This window comes from Microtus oregoni, unplaced genomic scaffold (assembly GCF_018167655.1).
Source record: "Microtus oregoni isolate MIOR12 unplaced genomic scaffold, Mior012 000060F_008, whole genome shotgun sequence".
In the NCBI taxonomy this organism is placed as follows: domain Eukaryota; kingdom Metazoa; phylum Chordata; class Mammalia; order Rodentia; family Cricetidae; genus Microtus; species Microtus oregoni.
In genome coordinates, this window is record NW_024543843.1 from 111,255 (window position 1) to 133,384 (window position 22,130).

The 22,130-nt window shown below is 41.7% G+C and overlaps 1 protein-coding gene across 6 annotated transcripts in view; it reads right to left on the bottom strand.

Moving 5' to 3' along the window:
- Nucleotides 1-216: 216 nt before the first annotated feature.
- The window catches only part of LOC121439152 (zinc finger protein 385B), a 165,420-nt gene continuing 143,506 nt past the window's right edge, over nucleotides 217-22,130 (bottom strand). For all 6 annotated transcript variants that reach the window (XM_041639655.1, XM_041639654.1, XM_041639658.1 and 3 more), the window contains 4 exons: nucleotides 5,357-5,602; nucleotides 4,198-4,376; nucleotides 3,537-3,638; nucleotides 217-1,684 (listed from right to left, as the gene is read on the bottom strand). In XM_041639655.1, the coding sequence (XP_041495589.1) occupies nucleotides 1,469-1,684; nucleotides 3,537-3,638; nucleotides 4,198-4,376; nucleotides 5,357-5,602 (743 nt within the window). In that variant the 3' untranslated portion in view covers nucleotides 217-1,468. The remainder of the gene's footprint in view (nucleotides 1,685-3,536; nucleotides 3,639-4,197; nucleotides 4,377-5,356; nucleotides 5,603-22,130) is intronic.

Sequence of the window (22,130 nt, forward strand, 5' to 3'; positions counted from 1 at the left end):
TGAACAGGCTGCTACCATTTTGGACGACATTACAGCTTTGGCCTCGAGAGTCAGAGAGATCGCGGTGTGAAAGTCTGGCCTTAGGCAGACACCATGAGGAGCAATGAATAAACGTGGTGATTCAGTTTGCACGCCTAAGTGTGGACCACGGAAGAGTCGGGTGATGCGAAGTCACAGGAATCTCCAGAGAAAATGCCACAGGAAACAGCAGTAGATTTTTTTTTTTTGGTACTTTTATTGAAAAGGTACATTTAAAAAAATACACAGACATTTTACCATTTACAGATGGCAGATATAGGCCCTCTACAAGAGTTCATTCTCTGCATTGTTTTATGATACCTCCTGCCCCTGATATCACAAACATTCCAGTCTTCTCAACATCAGTTGGGGTTTTTTTTTGGGGGGGGGGGTTTGAGGGTGGAGAAGGGTATGGTCATGTGACCTGTGACATAGTCATCAAACAGAAAGACAGATTGTTCAATTATAAATTATATATCTTCTGTACATTATTGCATCAGGGAGCCACAGAGTTATGTAGCATCATTACAAATGAAAAGAGTTTAAAATGAAGATCATTATGTAGAAATACACGGATTCATTGTCTCCTTGCGGATGCACAGACGGTGCAAAACTGTGCAATTAGGAAGCTCTTTGTGTTTTTGTATACATTTGCCTAGCAACTCAAACCAGTGAGGGTGCTACAAAAATAAGTTAAAACAAAAACAGCAAACAGGTAGTAATTATAGCTATGTTATATGGCTTTCTATTCTGTTTAAATATCTCCAAATAAAACATGAAATAAAGAAAATACATAATCTTTTGTTCTCTTAAAGAGAAAAAAATTTCAAAGCTACTTTGCTTCCTAACAATTACACAGCAATAATAAAAAAGAAGTTTAACTCGACAAGAGTTACAATCTAGTACTACACGGGATACAACAGTACTCAGGTCTAGAACGGTACACAATCCCTATGGACACTAGTACACCAGAAGGAAGAACGCCATGATCTGTGGGGAAGATGGTATCCACAATTAAGCACTTGAGATGGACTTCCGTTCCTCATTAGAACATGCCCGCTTGGATTCCGGAGTTATTTACAGATACCCGAGGAAGAGTTGACTGTTCAAGTCTGCCAGGAAGAGATTCCATTTCGTTTCTAAGCCAGATAACGTCCATGGGAATACGGAGGTCGGTTCTCTTTTCATGATCAATATATTTTCAAGAAACTTAAATATCTCAGATACACCAATCAGCTGGGGTAGGATGGAGGGGGCACGGGAAACAGGGGGATAGTGCCCTTCAGCCTGGCCTCCGTTTGGCTTTGGAGGTTGGGCTGATCTGCGGCCTGCACTTTGTCAGTGGGTGGGTGGGGTGGTTACAGTCACATACAGGGCTTAACATTGCTGAATCCTCTGGGCTTTTCTTCTATGCTTTCTGTTGGCCTGGCCTGTTGCGGGCTGCAAGTATTTAGTAAGGGGCAAAGAGGATGGAGGCGGGAGTGGCCCGGATGGGCCCATGGCCAGGCCTCAGCAGCGCAGGAGGAATGGCTGCAGCCTGGAAGAGAGAGGTGGATGGCCGAGGCGGTAGGGACAGCGCCGAGGACACAGCCGCAGCCGCCAGGGGCGAGGACAGGAAAGTCGGGGTCAGAGGCTTCATCAGATCTTTCTGGAACGCGAGCTTTGCCTAAGAAGGGGCAAGAATGGGAAACGGGATGAGGGTAATGTTTACAAGTCACAGCACCACGGGTTTTCACTAGTAAAACACTACAGAGCCAAAACAACTGAATTGTGAACATCTTGACTTTGGGAAGCCATGAAATGATGGCTGTCGCTGGGCTCGGTGGCTCTGGGTGTGACCGGACTTTTGGACACTTTGGTTCTGTTTTGGTCTCTGGAGAGACACCCAGAAGGGGCCTGCATATACAACCAGCTCAACTCAAATCTCAGACCACGTGGTCTACAGAGACGTACGCAGCCTGGGCTGGCCTTGCGCCAGACTCACCCTCCGGGAGTGCAGCCACACTCCACAGAGAGGAGCCACAGCACCCAGTGTTCAGCACTGGATTTTGAGGAGCAAAGGTGTGAAGACTCCACATCTCTTAGACTGCACTGGGGTTAGGTAACTGAGATGTAGAACATTAGGGACCCGTGAGGAGTTGAGACTATAAAACCATTTTGCCCTTCTTGTATTGTCCCCATCCCTGTGATGAGTGTTCCCTGAAAAAAGTTATAATTAAGTCAAGTTCTGTGCTTGACAGTGACTGTCAAGTGGGTTAGAAACCTCTCAACTTGAAGGGATCCCAGTGTGGACGCCTCCTGGGAAGAAATCAGTCATAAAATTCTGTCTTTTGTAACGAAAAGGGGCTGTGCCAACTGCATTTGCTTAACGCAGGTACCACCTGCCTGTGGCACCTGCTGGTAGCTTTGGTGAGGCCAGAAGATGATCTAAGCTCCCCTCCACCTGGCCCATCTCAGCTCCATCTCAGAGCATGATAGACCCTGCCCCAGAGACACTGCGAGTCTATCCGTGTATTTATATGGTACCTATTGCTGAATTCTCTTGGTATTTGTGGAAGAAACTGAAAGCGGTACAAATTGAGAGCAGGTGAGATGGCCTGGTTACCACCATGAACAGAAAGAGCATTACAAACACTTTCATATGTATATAAGCACATAGCAGAAAAAAAGGACATATGAAATTAAACCTTTCCTGAACTCCCAGGCATCGCTTGCTCTTGTTCTAGGCCTTTAGTTTAGTTTAAACCTTACAGAAGGATGTTTTTGACAAGGTTTTAGTAAAAGTAAGACATGAGCTCTTGTAAAAAGATTTATTTTTATTTTAATTGCATGTGTGCATGAGTGCAGATGCCTGCTATGCTCAGAAGGTGTGGGACACCCTGGAACTGTTGTGAGCTGCCTGTCCCGAGTGGTGGCAACTGAAGTTGGGTCCCGTGCAGGAGCAGCAAGTGCTTTAAGCCCCTGACCTGTTTTCTCTCTGGCACCAAGACACTGACTTCTAAAGAAGCTCCCCTTTGCTCTTGTAAGGAGGACGACTTTAGAGTTCCCTGTAGCAGGAATTAAGTAGTTCATTCTAATATTGCTGGATCTGTGAGGTGGCTCAGCAGGTAGGCGTGCCTGCTGCTTAGTCTGACATGGCTCAGTGGATATATGTGCCTATGGCCAGGCCTCACAACCAGATTCTGATGCCCAGGACCCGCAAGGGAGTAGGAGAGAACCAACTTCATCAAGTTTTCCTCTGCCCTCCATATAGGCACCAAGGACCAAGCACCTCTCTTCCATGAATTCACAACCATAAGCTTAGCACTAGAACTTGTGCTAAGTAGGTAGCAAATTCTGGATTAGATCCCCAGGCCAGGCAATTAGATGATTAATATATAAATAAAATAAAAATGAATGAATGGATTAATCATTCCCCAGAGGCTAGTCTAGGAACCTCCAGTTCCGAGGCTCTCCCGATGACCACTATCCAGTCTAGCCAGGCTGTGCCATAAGTCAGATGTGCAAGGGGAACTTACGGCTAAGATGCTCGGGCTCCTCTGGAGCTTGTTGTAGGGGCTGTATTTCGGCTTCAGCGGTTTTCCTGCGACACGGTCTTTATGCCTTCGGCTGGAAATGTGCTGAAGGAAAGAGGTAGTGAGCGTTAGCTGGCTCTGGGAAAGCTCTATTTCCTAGACAGCGATAGCTGGTTTCTCCATCCCCCCGTCCCCCCGCCCCAGGAGAGGACTTTCTTTCCATCCAGTCCCTCTAATGTTCTTATCAGAGTCACCCTGGGTTGCCATGGCCGGCCATCACCAAGCCTGTCTTCCTTGACCAGATCTTGAGTGTTTAGGGGACAAGTGTCACATCCATCGACCCTTGGCCAAGGAAGCATTGTTTGCTCTCGGTAACTTTTGTGCCCACTTATCTGTCTCCAGTCACTGGGCTGGAAGCTGAGAGGTAGGTCGTTCAGCTCAGATATTCTCTTCTAAAGAGCGAAACAATCCCACACTGGTATCTCAGCGGCTTCAGCTGAAGGAGCTGAAGAAGCGGAAGGAGCTCCCGCAGCACTCTTCTACGCAGCACTTACGTATTGCGGATTAAATTTAACAGCAAACACACAGAGAAGCATTGAGAGATGAGGAGCCGTACACAGACACGACCTGACATGTTCAGAATGTTTAATTTGGGCTGCCTTACCTGCTTGAGTTGGATCTCTGAGTTAACGTGAACATCACAGATTTCACAATGAAACGTCTTGTTCTGGAGTCCCGAGCCCTTGCTGCCGTTCTGCATCTTTAACCTCGACCCAGGTCTTGGGTAGGACTTAATTGGACCAGCTCCATTACGAGCCTCAACCATGGTCTTGTGTTTAGATCCTAAAAATAAAGACACATGTCCTTAGTAGCTCTTTAAGGACAGGTGGCGGGGCTGGAGATTTTGTCCAGTTGGTGGGGTTTTTGCTTAGCATGTGTGAAGACCTGGGTCTCATGCTCAGCACTTAATGTTCCTGCTGTGGTGCTTTATGCCTGTCATCCCAGGACTCAGAAAGAAGGTGGAGGCAGGCGTTCTAGGTTATCATCAGCTACACAGCAAGCCCCAAAGCTAGCCTGTGCTACACGAGACCCTACCTAAATAAACAAGTAAATAAACATGAATTATAGGAAACCCTTTATTTTATGTTTCTTCCCTCTTTCCTCTTCCATTACCTTTTTCTCCCTCCCCTCTTCTCTCTTTTCCCCCTTTCCCCCAACTTCCTCTCTTCCTTTCTAATTTTCTTTGAGACAGGCTTTTACTATGTATCCCAGACTGGCCTGAACTCATCTTTTCGCCCACGCTAGCCTCAAACTTGTGATTCTCCTGCCTCTTTTATGCTAAAATTACAGGCATGCACCACCACCTCTAGCCCTTGTACATGTTTTCTTCTCATTAATTTTAGTGACTGAGTAATATATTCTATCACACTGGGCTGCAATAATTTATTCAGCATATTATTACTGACGAATTTTTATGCTGTTTCCTTTTTTTTTTTTTTTTTTGTCTAATCAGTAAATAGCGGTGGCCAGTACACACAAACCTTTCACTATATTCCCGTCACTTCATCAGAATGATTTTTGGTAAGCATTAGATGCTTTCTGATGAGATACATGACATACTTTATCTTCACACTACTTCAGCTTTGAACTTTTCAGTCATATGACCATACTTTGCTAAAATCACTCCTAAGTAAAGCGAGAGACACAGACAGAGAGGGAGGAATAGGGAACACATTGGCATGCAAGCAACAGATGTTCCATTCTGGTGGGAAGAGCTGGGCTGGGTTATCAACACTCTTTAGACTCAAAGCCCCACAGCTAACCTGTGTTGTGTGCCTCCAGCTGTGACAGGGAGTTCACAGCCACTTTGCATAGTGAGCAATAGAGCAGTTTTTTGGCTTTTTCTTCTTCGGATTCAGCAGCAGACCCCGGAGCTCCGTTTGCGCTCTTGGAGGGAGATGTGATGGCCGCAGGTGGCAGAGGTGCGGTTCCAGATTTGAGGAGAAAGGCGCCTCCCTCAGAGCCTGAGGGCTGAGCGGAACCGGTGGCTTTTAACTTCCCTTTGTCTTCTACGGAAGACAACACAGAGAGGTGTTATTAAAGCCTCCCGTGACTTACAGACCAGACTTAGAAACGGGAATTTGATTTCCATATCAAGTAGAAAAACCAACACAGGTTCTTTTAAAGTTTAGCACAGATTTTAGCTTGCATAGCTTGATCTGAACAAAATCCCATCCCCTTAGCTTCCACATCAGATCGCCCCCAAATCCTAGTGATCTATGATGACTTTGGTCTCCCACTTTGGGTAGGTGATTTTTCTGGAACCCCTGAGTCATAAGTCATACTCTAGGGAAGGCTTCACTCTAACAAAATCAGCTTCTCTTCAGCATGTTGACAAGACGAGGCAGCAACCTGAGGTAAGTCATTAGCCCATGTTGGTTTTAGCTGACAACTTAACATTTCGTTATGGCCTGGGTATGAAGTTGAAATTTAACTTTTACACCAGGTCAAAACTTTATGTGCTTCAGTAGGGGGAAGGGAAGAGACATGGTTAACTGTGGTAATGAGCGGTAAGTTTTCCCCGCTCTCTGAACCGTAGGCATTCTATCCAAAAAATGGTGGAGCTGAGTCCCATTCTTTAGGCTCATGACTGCCCACCTGCCCAGCTGAATAAAAAGTTTTAAATAATCACATCACACCAAGCCCGGTCACAACATGAGTATTAGTCAAATAATTTAAAGACGTCTTGACTATTTTAGTCACGTGATTGCAGAAGGCCTCTTATCCTGAAGGGCCCTGAGCAGGCTGTGAGAGGGTCACAGTGGCTTTGCTAGAATCTAGGCTTTGTTCAGTGACTCCCTAGGGAGGCAACAGCGTACCGTCCCATGTGGAACTCTAGTAGAGCTTGTACTCTTAGAAAACGGCTAGAGAGATGCCGACTGACTCGTATTAAGGAAGGTTAGGTAGGGAAGCCTACATGGAAACGTATTAGTTAACTGTCCTAGGCAACTCAGGACGGTGTACAGTTGGCTGACAGGACCACCAGTTGTCTGTCTTGAGATTTAGTCACAAAACCTGCACGTGGCAAACCAAATGCCACCCTATATATGAACTAGCTAGTCTCTCTTTTTAAAAACAGTTTTAAGACATTTTTCCTTTTTTGAATTTATTTTTTTAGAAAATTTCATACATGAGTATAGTATTTATATCATTTCCACCCTCCCTTTTTTCTTTATACACACACACACACACACACACACACACACACACACAGAGAGAGAGAGAGAGAGAGAGAGAGACAGAGAGACAGAGAGACAGAGAGACAGAAAAAGAGAGAGAAATATAAATACAGTCTGTCATTTATTTTTCTTAAGTGAAGCTACTGTACATTGTTTTCAATAATCATCTGCTTCAGGTTACAATGAGATGTATGAGATATATATATATATATATATATATATATATATATATATATTTTCTTTTTATGCTTATTTCTTTAAGAAAAACTAACAATTCCGCTTTTAATTTCCTTTTTAAATTGCTAATTTATTCACTAACAAATGCATGTTGACATCATGTTAATTGCTGACAAGGTGCGAGACACCAAAGAGAATAGTAAGTGAGCCAGGTACAGACTTGTAGAAAGTTACAGAGGAGCCAAGGAAATGAGATAACCGTTCAGGGGTTCTAATTTATGGTAGAAACTTGTGAGAGGCATCAGAGCATACAGCAGAAATGGTTATTTCTGCTTGGGAAGAAAGGAACATTTTTTTTTTTTTATTAAGGAAGCATCGTTTTGGAATTTTGAAGGTCAGATTTAGGTAAGCACAGAAGGAGGCTGAAAAGGCATGGAAATGACCGGTTAGAAGCCTCAGCATGAGGGCAGGGGTAGGGTTGAAAACATCTCAGGGGCTCAGCCTGGCTGCTGAGTGCAAGACATCAGATGTTGCAGGAAATATTCCCAATAAAGGCTCTGACCCCAGAGCCAGAGACTCACATCCACTGAAATCCATACTGAGGGCAGAAACCTCCCTATCGACAGAAGACTGAAATGTACAGTGAATTGTGTGATTTAAGATTTAGATAAATAATTGTTTTCCATGAGATTGATTCCATTAGAATCAATACTTTGGAACATAAGGAAGAATTTTGACTTTGGAAATACACACATGATTTCAACGTAGTCAGGGCATTCTGTTGCGTGATTGAAGCCTGCTGGTCAATAAAACAAACTCTAACATCAAGAAAATGACAGCTGTATTTACATATTTATATCAGTGTGAACTTAAGAACAGCAGGGCCAAATTTTATTATTTCCCTCCCCCCCAGTGGCTTGATATCACAATCTACTATCTTATTTCTCTTTGCTAAGTGACATTTTTAAAAACCTGAGTTTTAAAATGGATTTGAAGGTTTAATTAATATATTGTTTACTTCTGTTTCCTTTAATAAAGATGCATGTCATCTGGAACTTCGAGTTCGCGGATTCCATTTTCAAGTATTCCCTTGCCTACTGTTAATTACCAGGCTCTCTGATTGTCATAATCACTTCCTGCCCGTACACACACTCCTTGTAAGGTTTTCTGCTGTGGGACTCGGACGCTGTGGGACCTCTCACCCACTTCCCAGAGCTCCAAACACTGAAAGACTCTTTGCTGCACGACTTCCTTCATATCCAAGTTGATGAACCACAGAAAGTCAGCCATCAATACTTGTCATCTGTATTTTCCACTCCAGAACCTTCACACAAATAAGTTCACCTTGTTCAAAGTTAATACTGTATTTCATATGAGGTACCTTGGAGGCCTCATGTCCTAACACGGAAGGCAGTGATAAGCAATGGATCCAGGTAGATGTCAAACCTGTACATATACGTTTCTTAATTAAAAAAAAAATCCTTTACTTACTATGTTTGCCTTACATTTTCATTTAGAACTCCGAGAACCCTACCAAATTTTTATTATTCTATTTGCAAAGGTTACTCTTGAATCTGATTTCATTAGTGTGAAAATTTCTCATTTTATCACGAGCTCTTGTGGGCCATGGCTCAATTACAGCTTACAGCAATTGATACTTCAGATATCAACCCACCTGAAAAATTCTTCTCAGATGGAGTAACCCTGCCCGGCAAAGCTGGCAATGCCCCTGACTCTGGAGACTGCTGCTTTCATCTGTAATTTTACTCGTGCAGTTCCAGCCATGCTATCTCCCCATTACCACACACTTTCATCTAATGTGTACATGGAATCCCATGATTACATCTCAGTCTTACGGGCACATGCATTTGTGGATGGTCAGGGGGGTGACTTCTCTCTGTACTGTGTTCTCCACGTTATGGTGAGAAACTTAGAAATCTGGTCTGTATTATTAGCCTGGCTGATGGAGCAAGTTGGCCAGACATGCGTCCTTCTGGACAAGTCACAAATGGAGCTTTCACACATTTACTTATGAAATTTCAGGTGTCTGGCCTTGTACAACCTAAGCCTTCAGAGTATTGATGATGAACCAGAGTGGTATTGCCGGTGTCTGTCCCTGTTTAACCTTAGCCCTTCAAGAAACCAATAGCACCTACCTGACTAACCATGTCCAGATATTATTAATCACACTGAAGAAATGTAAAATAATGCACTTATTTTCTGCCTTTTCCTTACACCTCCCCATGGTTTAATTTTCTCCCTTTGTAACCTGTAGTGGTCCCTTTAAAAGATGGTGGGCACCTTCCCACAGCTGCAGCTGCAGTTACCTACAAAGTGTAGCTGATAAGCTTTGCTAACTTATCTTCAAAGAATGTCTGTGTCCCTGAGAATTTTCCTTGTGGTTTTTTATATTACTACCAAGTTGCTAATGAATGGACACACACACACACACTTGGGAATTTGTTAGGGCAGAAGAAATAGATTGAGAAGAAATAAGATGGAGAAGCAGAAAAAGAAAAAACATTGTAAAGTAATTCGAACAAGAATGAATTAGAACAGAGTACTGTAACAGAGAATTGGATTTAGAATGAGACGGAGACTTTGAGAGAAGAAATTATAAACAATTAGGACAGAAGAATTAGGGTAGAGGCGGCAGAATAAAGAGAAATAAAAGGAGCACAAAATAGAGAGAACGTGTGTGAGAGATTTTTTTCCTACAGCCATTAGACTTTAGTTCCTACGTTTACTGTGGCTTCTCTTTTAGAACCCGGAGTGAAAACCTTTAAGGCAGGCCCTTGAAGGCTTTCAATATTTTTTTTCTAGCCAGGTTTCAATGATGGAATAACATACATATCTATATATTAACAAATCTGCGTTCACTATAAAAATTTAGAAGATAAGGTCAGATGACATTTAAAAAGTCGTGAGTTCACCAAAATGTTGTATATCAATTTTATTTTATTTATTTTACACAAATTCTAATGAGGGAGAAACCATTGCTACCTACACTTTTATGTTTAGTCTGAGTTTCTTTTGCAAAATTTCTACAGACTATAATGGTGCACGTATTTGAATACATCTCTACATTTATGTAGGCAGATACAGAATGTCCCTCCCCGTCATCCCAGAAGGTTTGTTTGAACTCCTAATCAATTAAGAACTCCTAAAGGTAACCACTATTCTTACCTATATCAAATTATACAAGTAGCTATTTTAAACCTTCATATAAATGGAATCACACAACAGGCATTTCGGAACTATTACACGGAGAAAGTCTTTTTCTCCTTTCCAGGTCATGTCCTGGAAACATGTGACTACACTATAGTTTATCTTTTGGATACTGATGAACATCTGGAATGTTTTCAGTTTTGCCTATTTTGAGTAATGCTACTATGAGCATTACGTTGGTTTGTAAATTTAAATACTAATCTGTAGCCAGCAGAATCTCTGGGGCATAAGATACGCATCTCTCTGTCGTTAGTAGGTTCCAAAAACAGTTTTCTAACATAACTGTACCAGTTTATCTTCTTATCAGGAACATATGAGAACCCCAGACTTCCTGCATTCTCTCTAGGACTAGGTACTGAGGTACCTAGGGAGAAAAGGTGGGTGCATGTTGCAAAAGGCTAATGCCATAGTAGAGCTCTAGGGTGCGCGCGCGCATGCGCGCACACACACACATACACACACACATACACACACACACATACACACACATACATACACACATACACACAGAGTCTGAACCGACATCCTTTGTTTAACATGTATCACAACTCCTCTCCCAGGCTTTCTTTCCTCTAAGTGCAGTCTTATGATAATCTCATTTCTGTACAAACAAAGTCAGGGCTTAAGGAAACAAGATGCCTATAGCTGTTCAATTAATGAAGAGAGAACACCGATTCCCACAAGGGCTGCCTGAACACGGAGCTGGTGCGCTTACCGCTCTAATATTTTGTAGGCTCTTACATTGAGACTGCTCACTGCTAGGGTCATCTTCTTAGAGTCTGACACTGGAAGTGGATGGTGTCATTAGAGGCCATCAAAAGCATTACATGTTATGCTCAAAACTGCCAAGAAATGGGTAAATAAAATGGTTTTCGCACTGTTCCTTTAAGTGCGGGGGGGGGGGAATCAGAAGTGTCCCTTCTTAGATGTCCCTTTGGCATGAGGGTTATTTTGAGGAGCAGCAGCCAGAGGAGAGGCTCGGATAATTAGAAACTGCTGTATTTTAGGGGAAGTGTACACCTACCATGGAAAGCCTGCTTCTAAGGATGCCCCTTTCTCTGTACCGGGAAGAGAAGGACTTCACATCTCCAGAGGCTCTTAAGGGGAAAGCCAGTTTCGACATTAACTTTATTTACCGTCTCTCTTGGTCATTTCCTATAACTTCCTGTAACTGGCCTCTCCAAGCCTTTCTTTGTCCATTTGAAGAGGTACTTAAGTCTGAATTCAGAGCTATTTCTCAGAGACACTCTCATTTCTCTCGGCATTGCATGGATACACACAAGACATATGTGTTATGTTTCCTCCTCTCCAATCTGTGTTTCATCACAGGAGTCAGTTTCAAGCAGGAACTCGGAAAGAGAGAAAATGATTTTATTTCGCTGTACTTTAGTAGCGACTTAGCTTGTGGACCACAGAAACAAATGTTAGTAGCCCTTCAAATCTTTATTTCATGCAAAAATCCACCCAGATTGTTTTCCTATGGTTTTTCTACTTCCCAGTTAATTCCCCAAACTTAATGGATATGCCAACGAAATCCTCATGTTTCATAAGAGAAAATTTTTCTCGCGTTGTTGTTTTTAAGGTCTTAATTTGTCAAGTCTGTTTGAATTAAAAGCCATTAGTAATTTTCCACCTCTGAGAAATGGTCAGGATTTTAAAATCACGACAGGAGGAGGGTGGAAAGACACATAAAATATATAGCTTACGTCTTGTAAGACATATATAGATACATAAATATTTATAATAAAATAATTATGTTTACCATTTGGTGGGCTTGTAAATTAACATAAAGAAATAACCATCCACCCATGTAACAATCATTTAATGAACACCTACATATAATATACAATATATAAACTGCAAAGTTAAAAGGAAAAGGACCAAGACTTTGAACTCAATGGAAACTCCGTATCTAGTGGAGACAGAAACTAAGGATGTGTGTGATGTTTGGGCTCAGGAAACAATGTTCCGCGGTGTTTGGCATGTGAAGCATTTTGGAGTTAAAGATGAAAGGAAACTGGAAGATCTTAGAAGCCACATAAAAATGAGCTCTTTTCAACCGTCCATGCCACACCGTTCCCCCACAAACACAGAAGAGGGCTTCCTCCAAAGGTCTTTACTTTTAAACACTCAACCAAGATTTCTTCCAAACGATGAAAAATTTATCTTTGCCTCCCTCCCTGGGAACTTCATGAGACAGGAAAGATTAACTGCCAGAGAAGAGACAAGGTGTGCCTCCATGTCCAGGTGGACTTTCACCTGGCCTGCTGAGGGCAGTTTTGAGAGATCGCCAGGGAAACTGTCTCTGCCTAGTAAGAGGAATCATGGTGACAGTGACGTTCTGCCGCCGAGTCTCCAGTAACTTGAGGCTGCCAACTATCCCTGAGGATTTTATCCTATGCCACTGCCTCTTTTTAGGGACTCACCTGTTTCTCCCAAGAACCATCTGTCATCCCACTAAAGGTACTCACACAATCCCGCCCCCCAAGAAGAGGACATTTAAAGTTCAAATATCAGATCTGACTCTCTGAGTTACAGAATTTGGCCCTTGTGCATATTAAGTAATTTGCATGCCCTTTTCCTCTCTTGAAGTGTCTATTATCAGGTAATTGATAGGTCTGAAATAAAAATCCGATCAAGGATCAGATCACATCCAGACGGGTAGAACATGAGAGAAATTTCGGGTGAGTCTCAAATGGAGTTTGAGTACTGAGAGCGGAAAGGTGATGAGATCCATGTTTTCAGATCATCGTGCTGACTGCTGTAATAGCAATGGCCATTCCTTTGTGAGTTAGCCTGGGCAACGGTAAGTAGTAAGGTCAACCGCAATGTTTCTTCAGGGGAAGGGACCCAAAGAACAAGACCCAAAGAAGACACCCTCCCTGGATAATCGAGACCCTTTCAACATGCTGCCTTCTTGCTCCCTGTCTCACTCTTCTTCCCTTTCTTCTTTGTAAAAAGCCCTCTGCAACTCTGAGATACCATCTTTTGAGAACTGGCTTTCAAGAGGTGAGTGGCCCAGCCCTGTGTCCACCATCCCTATTGGAAAACAAACTGTGAAAGCACAGATATCAGGAAGGAGACCACTGCAGCTGTCCACAGGGTAGCCAAGGTTAGTACTAGAGAACTCCTGGTAGTTTCAGGGCATGTTTGTATTTAGAATCACTAAGACTTACTGATTATATGTGAAATGTCCAAAGAAAGAAATCAGGGATCTATGGCTTTGGTATGAACACTCAGTAAATGATAGTGGTTCCATTTATGAAGAGGGCGGTGATGGTCTTTAGGTGGAGAACAAAACCTTCTGTCTTATAGCTAAGAACACCTGGCTATTCCTTGTTGCATTCCCAGCTGACATTAATCTCCAGCAAGACTTAGGTGATTGCTAAATTAATCCTCAGACATACAAAACAATTTCCTTTTCTTGTTGGTCTTAAGAATCAAGGAGGCCCCAAATTAAGGCGAGGACTTCAGGAGGGGGGTACAGTAAAGTGGTGTTCACTGTGGAGTAGCTATTAGTGACTCACATCACAGGCAATGGATTTTGCTGGGATACTGTGGGTTTCTAAAGCTATGCTATTTACTGCTAAGGACTGACAAAAAAAAAAGTCTAGTCTTAATAGAAAACGATTACATCTGGGCTATCCCAAGCCAGTTCCTTAGGTTGCAAAATAGTTATTTTAATATTAAATTTGAAGGAAGCAGTATTATTTACACACTTACATATTGTGTTTATTGTTATCACTTTAGTACTATTTTATGATTAAGATGTATTGTTCTCTGCTTATCATATAGTCATTTGTTAAGAAGTCTCTGATAATCCATGAACCTTGATCACTGATATCTACTGATGTCCTTATAAAACAGCCCTTCCAGAATCACAAAGGAACCCCAAAATTTGAAGGTTTTGAGAGAATGACATTGACTCCAGGGAACTGGTGAATACTCCTCCCCATCCTTGCGTGAGGAGGACTGAGGTTCGGGATATCTCTCCAACAGGATCTCCCCAAAAAGAACCAAATGAAGACCAGAAGAAAGGAGAAAGGAACTTTTAAATAAGTCAGAGTGCCCTGAAAGACAGCGAGTCTTGCAAGCATGGAAGTGGAGGGCAGTCAGGGAAATCTCCAGAACCAGTTGCATGGCGTCTTTGTCCGCTGAGGTTCTGGAGGAGGCATGAACACTGCGTTCTTCCTGGGCTCGTGTGATGCATGGCCATGAAAAGGCCACCTCCTTGGGCCAAGCAAGGAAGAAATCATTAGCTATGCTCTATTACTATTTGTTTTGACTTCGTAGTCAATGAAAGACTGTTCTTGTGGCCCCCGACTCAGTATGGCTGCGTGAGACAGGAAATCTAAGTCAGGACTATTACCACGAGTTCACTTGTTGGATTTGAGTCAAGAATGGTGAAGAGGTAGCATCCTTTTCTGTCAGTTTACCATAGCTTAGTTTTATAGTCAGTTTTCTCAGCAAGCAGGGAGAAGCCCTCGGAGAATCGCTTGCTTAAATGTCAACATGTGAAAGTCCCAAGTTCCCTCTCTGAGACTCTGTCTCCCCTCCTACTTCCTCAACCCTCAGTTAACCTTTCTGAGACCACAGAAGTTAACTTCGCTTTTCATACTTAATATTTTACTGGGGAGTATTGGGCACGGAGGCAGACAATGAAAGCATGCCTGGTCATTCCCCTTCCTTTCTCCATCAACACCTCCAGCGCCAAGTCGCCATCATCTCAGAAAGCCCTGCCCGGTTACTACATAAGACTCCTGGGACCAAGGAGTTTTGGTGTGAGGAATTCTCAGGCCATTTTCTTTTGTTTTATCTTTCTATTTCCTGAGCAGTAGTAAGACACGAACGGGTGTCAGCCAGAGCACCCTCTTCCCTATGCAGTCTGTGAGAAATGAAGCTAAAAAGCCCGGAGGGCTCCATACTAGACGGGGACTTGGTGGGGGGGGGGGGGGGGAGCGTTGTCGGACCACTGTGAACCTGTAAGGATGTAAATCAATGCATTGCCAAGGGCTTCTGACGCCCTTGCCTCATCTGTCTCAGCCTTACCTACACATTTACTAAAGCACGAGGGGTGGAAACCACTAACTGATGACAGATATTTTAAAGTTTAAAGTAGAATTCCATTAAGATAGGTGATGGATTTGCAAAAAAAAAAAAAAAAAAAGAAAAAAAAATGAAAAAAGATCCTCCACAAAATACAGAAGCAGCAGACCTGGTACTTTGGATGCAAAGATGCAAAACAATATGTAATAAGAGATGTGGAGATGCTGTTAGGCTGCCATCTCTAACATCTTTTCAAAATATATATTTTTTGTATTGTGTATTGCTGCACGCACAAAGCAAGTGCTCTTCATCTGTAGCATAACAGGACCTGCCAGAAGGAACAGGAAGAAGAAAAGGCCGGCCTTGCAGAGCACGGTGGATACAGCAGTCAGCTCATCTGAACTTTATCTAGCAGGTGTTTTCCCAAAGGTTACATGGAGAAAGATCATGGGAAATGTGGCAGTCTGAAGGTACCATCTAAAGGCTTTTTTTTTTTTTGAAGATGTAACTTTTCGGGAAATGGAATATTCATAAACAACTATTTTAATATCCTTGGCTCTTAGGGATCAGGTTTAAATAAGGAATATGCACACTTTGGCCAGGGAAGCAGGTAGGCTAACAGCAGATTTTCACCTCACCTTCCATTCCTCCAAGTTCAGTCCCCCACTCTCATCCCCAGCTCTGCAGCTGACCCCCCGCCAACGCCCCCAAAACACCTCCAACCCGGGTGAACCACATAGATCTTCCCCGTGAACTTCTCTGCCCACTCTCTGCGTTCCCCGGCCCCCCACTCCAGCAGGCAACCCCTGGGAACCCACAGGCTGTCAGGCTAGGGAGGCAGATCTGGACCTCTCTTCTTCCTCCAAATCCCCGTCTCATCCTAAGCTCTAGCAGACTACCTGTTGGTGTCTCTCCTCACTCACTGTCCCCATTCCCAGGAGACTAAGCAGATCCTGGTGGAACCCCTGCTTTCCTCCCTACTGTGGACACCATCGACCTTCTTCCTAGCCAATCCCCAGGCCTGTCAGCTCCTGTTACCCAAGAAACATTTTACCCGGAGCCCTCAGTGGCTATGTCTCTCAGGATCTCGGGAGAATTTACTAACAGCTGACTCACTGACTCTGCCTCTCCTAAGAACCAGAAAGGGAGGAAAACACCCATCCGGAAAAGACAAGGCCAGATATATCAGCACCTAGAATTATAATCTCCCAAACCCAGATGCCTAGACACCAGCAGAAAACATAATCAATAGCAGCCAGGACAATATGTCTCCACTAGAGCCCAGCAACCTACCACAGCAGGCCCGGAGTATTGCAACACACCTGATGCACAGGACAAAAACTGTAAGATAGTCTTTATGAATGTGACAGAGGTCCTTAAAGGGGCCATGAATAAATCCCTTAAAGAGCTCTATGAAAACACAAATAGTGAAAATAAATAAAACGGTTCAAGATATGAAAGTGGAAAGAGAAGCAATAAAGAAAACCCAAACTGAGGGAAATGTGGAACTGAAAAATGTAGGAACTCGACCAGGAAGCTCAGGGGCAAGCCTCACCAACAGAATATAGGAGATGAAAGAGAGACTCAGGCATTGAAGACACTATAAGAAACGAATACTTCAGTCAAAGAAAATGTTAAATCTAAGAAAACCTTGGTACAAGAAACCAGAAAATTTGGGACACTATGAAAAGACCCAAATCTAAGAATAACATGAATAAAGGAAGGAGAAGAAACCCAGGTCAAATGAACAGAAAATATTTTCAACAAAAATTATAGAAAAAATTTCCCTAACTTAAAGAGGTGCCTATCAAGGTACAAGAAGCTTACAGAACATTGAAAAGGTGGGACCAGAAAAGAGATCCCCTTGTCACATCAGAATGAAAAAACTAAATGTACTGAATAAAGAAAGAATATTAAAAGCTTCCAGGGAAAAAGATCAAATAACATATAAAGACAGACCTATTAGAATAACACTTGACTTTTCAACGAACTCTGAATGTCAGAAGGTCCTGGACAGATGTTCTACAGATTCTAGAAAACCACACATGCCAGTCCAGACAACTGTATACAGCAAAACTTTCAATCATAATAGATGGATAAAATAAAATATTTCAAGATAAAACCAAATTTAAGCAATGCCTATCTACAAGTCCAGCCCTATAGAAGAATCCTAGGTGGAAAACTCCAATCTAAAGTGGTTAAACACACCCAAGAAAACACATGGAATAAATAATCCCAGACCAGAAAATCAAAGGAGCAGCCTCTCTCTCTCTCTCTCTCTCTCTCTCTCTCTCTCTCTCACTCTCTCTCTCTCTCCTTACAGAACATTGAAAAGGTGGGACCAGAAATCCACTTGAATGCATTGGCACAGGAGACCACTTCCTAAATATAACTCCAGTAGCACAGGCACTGAGAAAAACAATAAATGGGACCTCCTGAAACTGAAAGCTTCTGTAAAGCAAAGGACACGGTCAACAAGACAAATCGACAGCCTACAGAATGAAGAGAGATCTTCACCAACTCCACATCAGACAGAGGTTTTATCTCCAAAATACACAAAGAACTCAAGAAATTGGTCATCAAAAGAACAAATAATCCAATAAAAAAAATGGAGTACAGACCTAAACAGGGAATTCTCAACAGAGAAATCTAAAATGGCTGAAAGACATCCTTAGTCATCAGAGAAATATAAATCAAAACAACTCTGAGATTCCATTTTATACCTGTAAGAATGGCCAAGATCAAAAACACTAATGACAACTTATGCTGGAGAGGTTGTGGGGAAAAGGGAACACTTCTACATTGCTGGTGGGAATGCAAGCTGGTACAACCCTTTTAGATATCAGTGTGGCGATTTCTCAGAAAATTAGGAAACAACCTTCCTCAAGACCCAGTAATACCACTTTGGGGTACATATCCAAAAGATGCTCAATCATGCCACAAGGACATGTGCTCAACTATGTTCATAGCAGCATTGTTTGTCATAGACAGAACCTGGAAACAATCTAAATGTCCCTTGACCGAAGAATGGATAAGGAAAATATGGTACATTTACACAATGGGGTATTACACAGCAGAAAAAAATAGTAACATCTTGAAATTTGCAGGCAATGGATGGAGCTAGAAAACAGCATATTGAGTGAGGTAACCCTGACCCAGAAAGACAATTATCATATGTACTCACTCATAAGTGGTTTTTAAACATAAATCAAAGAAAACTAGCCTACAAATCAAAATCCCAGAGAACCTAGACAACAATGAGGACCCTAAGAGAGACATACATGGATCTAATCTGCATGGGAAGTAGAAAAAAGACAAGATCTCCTCAGTAAATTGGAAACATGGGGACCATGGGAGAGGGTAGAAGGGGAGGGTAGAGGAAGAGAGGGGAACAGAGAAAAATGTATAGCTCAATAAAATAAAATGAAGAAAAAAAAATAAAAATAAAAACTGGAAAGATCTCAAACTAGTAACTAACAGCACACCTGAAAGTTCTAGAACAAAAAGAAGAAATTACACCCAAAAGTAGTAGACATCAAGAAGTAATCAAATTCAGGTCTTAAATCAATAAAATAGAAACAACATCAAACACCAATACAATGAAATAAACACAGAGTTGGTTCTTTAATAAAAGCTTAAGATTGACACTTATCCAAATTAACTAAAAGGCAGATAAAGAACACCCAAATTAACGAGATTAGAAATGAAAAGGGGACATAACAACAGGCACTGAGGAAACCAAGAGATTCATAAAGATATAAGTAAAAACCTGTATTTCATCAAATCGGAAAATCTAAAGGAACTCGATAATTTTCTCAATATATTTCACTTACCAAAATTAGATCAGATAAGCAAGTTAAACAGATCTATAACATCTAGAGAAATATAAGCAGTCATTAAAATCTCCAAACAAACAAACAAACAAGCCCAGGAATTATACCAGACTTTCCAAGAAGAGTTAATGACAAAACTCACAAAACAGAAACAAAAACAATCATTGCCCAGTTTGTTTTATGAGGGCACTGTCATCCTGATCTCAAACTATATAGAGATTGAGAAAACAAGAGAATTACAAAGCAATTTCCCTTATGAACATAGATGTAAAATTTCCCAACAAAATGCTTGCAAACCTAATCCAAGAACAGATCTAAAAGAACCTCCACCATGATCATGTAGGCTTCATCCCAAACATGGTTCAACATATTTAAACCTATAAATGTAACCCACCATATAAACAAACCAAGAGACAAACCACATGATCATCTCATTAGATGCAGAAAAAGCCTTTGACAAAATCCAGCCCTCCTTATGAGAAAAGTACTGGAGATATTAGGAATACAAGAGGCTTTCCTCAACATAATATAGGCAATTTACAGCTGGCCCATAGCTAATATCAACTTAAATGGAGAGAAACTCAAAGCAATTTCACTAAAATTAGGAACAAGACAAAGTTGTCCACACTCTCCATACCTAATCAACTTAGTACTTTAAATCTTAGCTAGAGCAATAAGACAACTGAAGAAGACCAATGGAATGCAAATTGGAAAGGAAGAAGTCAAATTATCTTTATTAGCAGATGATCTGATATTATGCATAAGTTAAACATTCCACTGGGAAACTCCTACAACTGATAAACACTTTCAGTGAAGTAGCTGAATACAAAATTAACTCACAAAAATCAGTAGCCCTCCTGTAAATACATGTACTGAGAAAGAAATCAGGGAAACAACACCTTAGCTTAGAAACTCACAATAGCCTCAAATAATATAAAATATCTTGAGGTAGGTATCAGAAGATGGAATTCACCAATGCTCATGGATCAGTAGGATTAACATAGTAAAAATTACCATCCTATCAAAAGCAATCTACAGATTCATATGGAAGCTCTCTCTCTCTCTCTCTCTCTCTCTCTCTCTCTTTCTCTCTCTCTCACGTGCACACACGCACAACAGGATAGTTAAAACTATCCGGAATTATAAAAGAACTTATGGAATTATCACCATCCCAACTTCAAATTGTACTACAAAGCCATAGTAATAAAAACCACATGGCGCTGGCACAAAAACAGACACATTAATAAGTGGAATCTAACTGAAGACCCAGACAAAAATTCAGACACCTACAGACACTTGATGTTAGACAAAGAAGCCAGAAATACACATTGTAAAAAAGATAGCATCTTCAACAAACAATACTGGTCAAACTGGACAGTTACACAAAGAAAAATCCAAATAGATCCATACTTATCACCCCGTACAAAATTTAATTCCAAACGGATCAAATACTTTAACATAAAACCAGATACACTGAACCTAATAGGAAAATGTCGGGAATAGTCTTGAACTCACCCGCACAGGAAAAGAGTTTCTCAACAGAACACCTTTAGCACAGGCACTAAAGATCAACAATCAATACTAAATGGGAACTCATGAAACTGAAAAGCTTCTGTATGGCAAATGATACCGTCATTTGGAGAAAGAGACAGCCTACAGAATCAAAAGATTTTTACCCAATTACATATCTGATAGAGGGCTGATATCCAAAATATATTAAGAACTCAAAAACCTAGACATCAAGAAAATAAATAACCAAATTAAAAATGGGAATCTAAACAGAGAATTCTCAGAAAGGAAGCTCAAATGACTGACAAACAAATAAATGCTCATCATCCTTATCCATCAGGGAAATTCAAATTAAAACCGCTTTGAGATCCCATCTTACATCTGTCAGAATGTGTAAGATCAACAATACAAATGACAGCTCATACAGGCAAGGAAATGGAATAAGATAAATAACTCATCTGATACTGGTGGGGATGTAAAATTGTACAGTCACTATGGAAATCAATATGGTCGCTGCTCAGAAAGTTGGGAATTGATCTAAAGATCTGGCAGTACTACTCTTGGGCATATGTTCAGGGGTCACACCATCCCACCACAAAGACAATTGCTCAACCACATTCATCCCTGCCCTAGCTATAACAGACAGAAACTGGAAACAACCTAGACATTTCTCAACAGAATGGCTGAAGAAAATGTGGTCCATGTACCCAATAGAGCATTACTCAGCTGTTAAAAAGTGAAATCAGGAAATGTACAGGTAAATGGATGAAACTAGAAAAATCATTCCGAGTTCGGTAACCCAGACCCAGAAAGACGAATGTGGTATGTATTTGCTTACAGGTGAATATTAGCTGTTAATTCAATGCTAACCAAGCTACAATCCATTTAAACGCAGAGGTTAGGTATAGAGTAAGGGATTGAGGGTGGCACAGATAGATATCCCTAGAAAAGGGAAATAATACAGTTATGGATGGATATGGGGGTGGAGCTGGAATGGGAGGACCAAATGGAGGTGAAAAGGAGGAGGGAGACAAGGGAGGAGGTATGAGGAACAACAGTTAAAATTAAGGGTCATTTGAGGAATCATACGGAAATCTAATACAGCAAAATAAACACACACACACACACACACACACACACACACACATACTTCTTCCTAAAATATACATATACACAAAAGATCGCTAAATAAAATCGCTAAATAATGGGGGAGACAGAGCTTCAGCTGAACATTTCTTGTCACCAGATGAAGCCTCTAGTACTTGGAATGGTTTACACATAACTGAGGTGTTGGCCAAAGGAATCCCAGAGGAACCCGTAAACAACCTAAGCTTAGCTGAGACTGTAAGTTGCTCTCCACAAACTGACAGCAGAGCCCCACTGTTGAAGACAACCCCGACACAACTCACCGAACACAGAGAAGTGGAGCTGTTGCCGACACGGAACCATCATACCTACATGCTAGTGTCTTTGGTACAAGAAGGTACTCGATGTGCTACCAAAGGAGAAACACAGACACCAATGCAGCCACAAACCCCTTATCTACAATGGTGTCCTCCTGCACA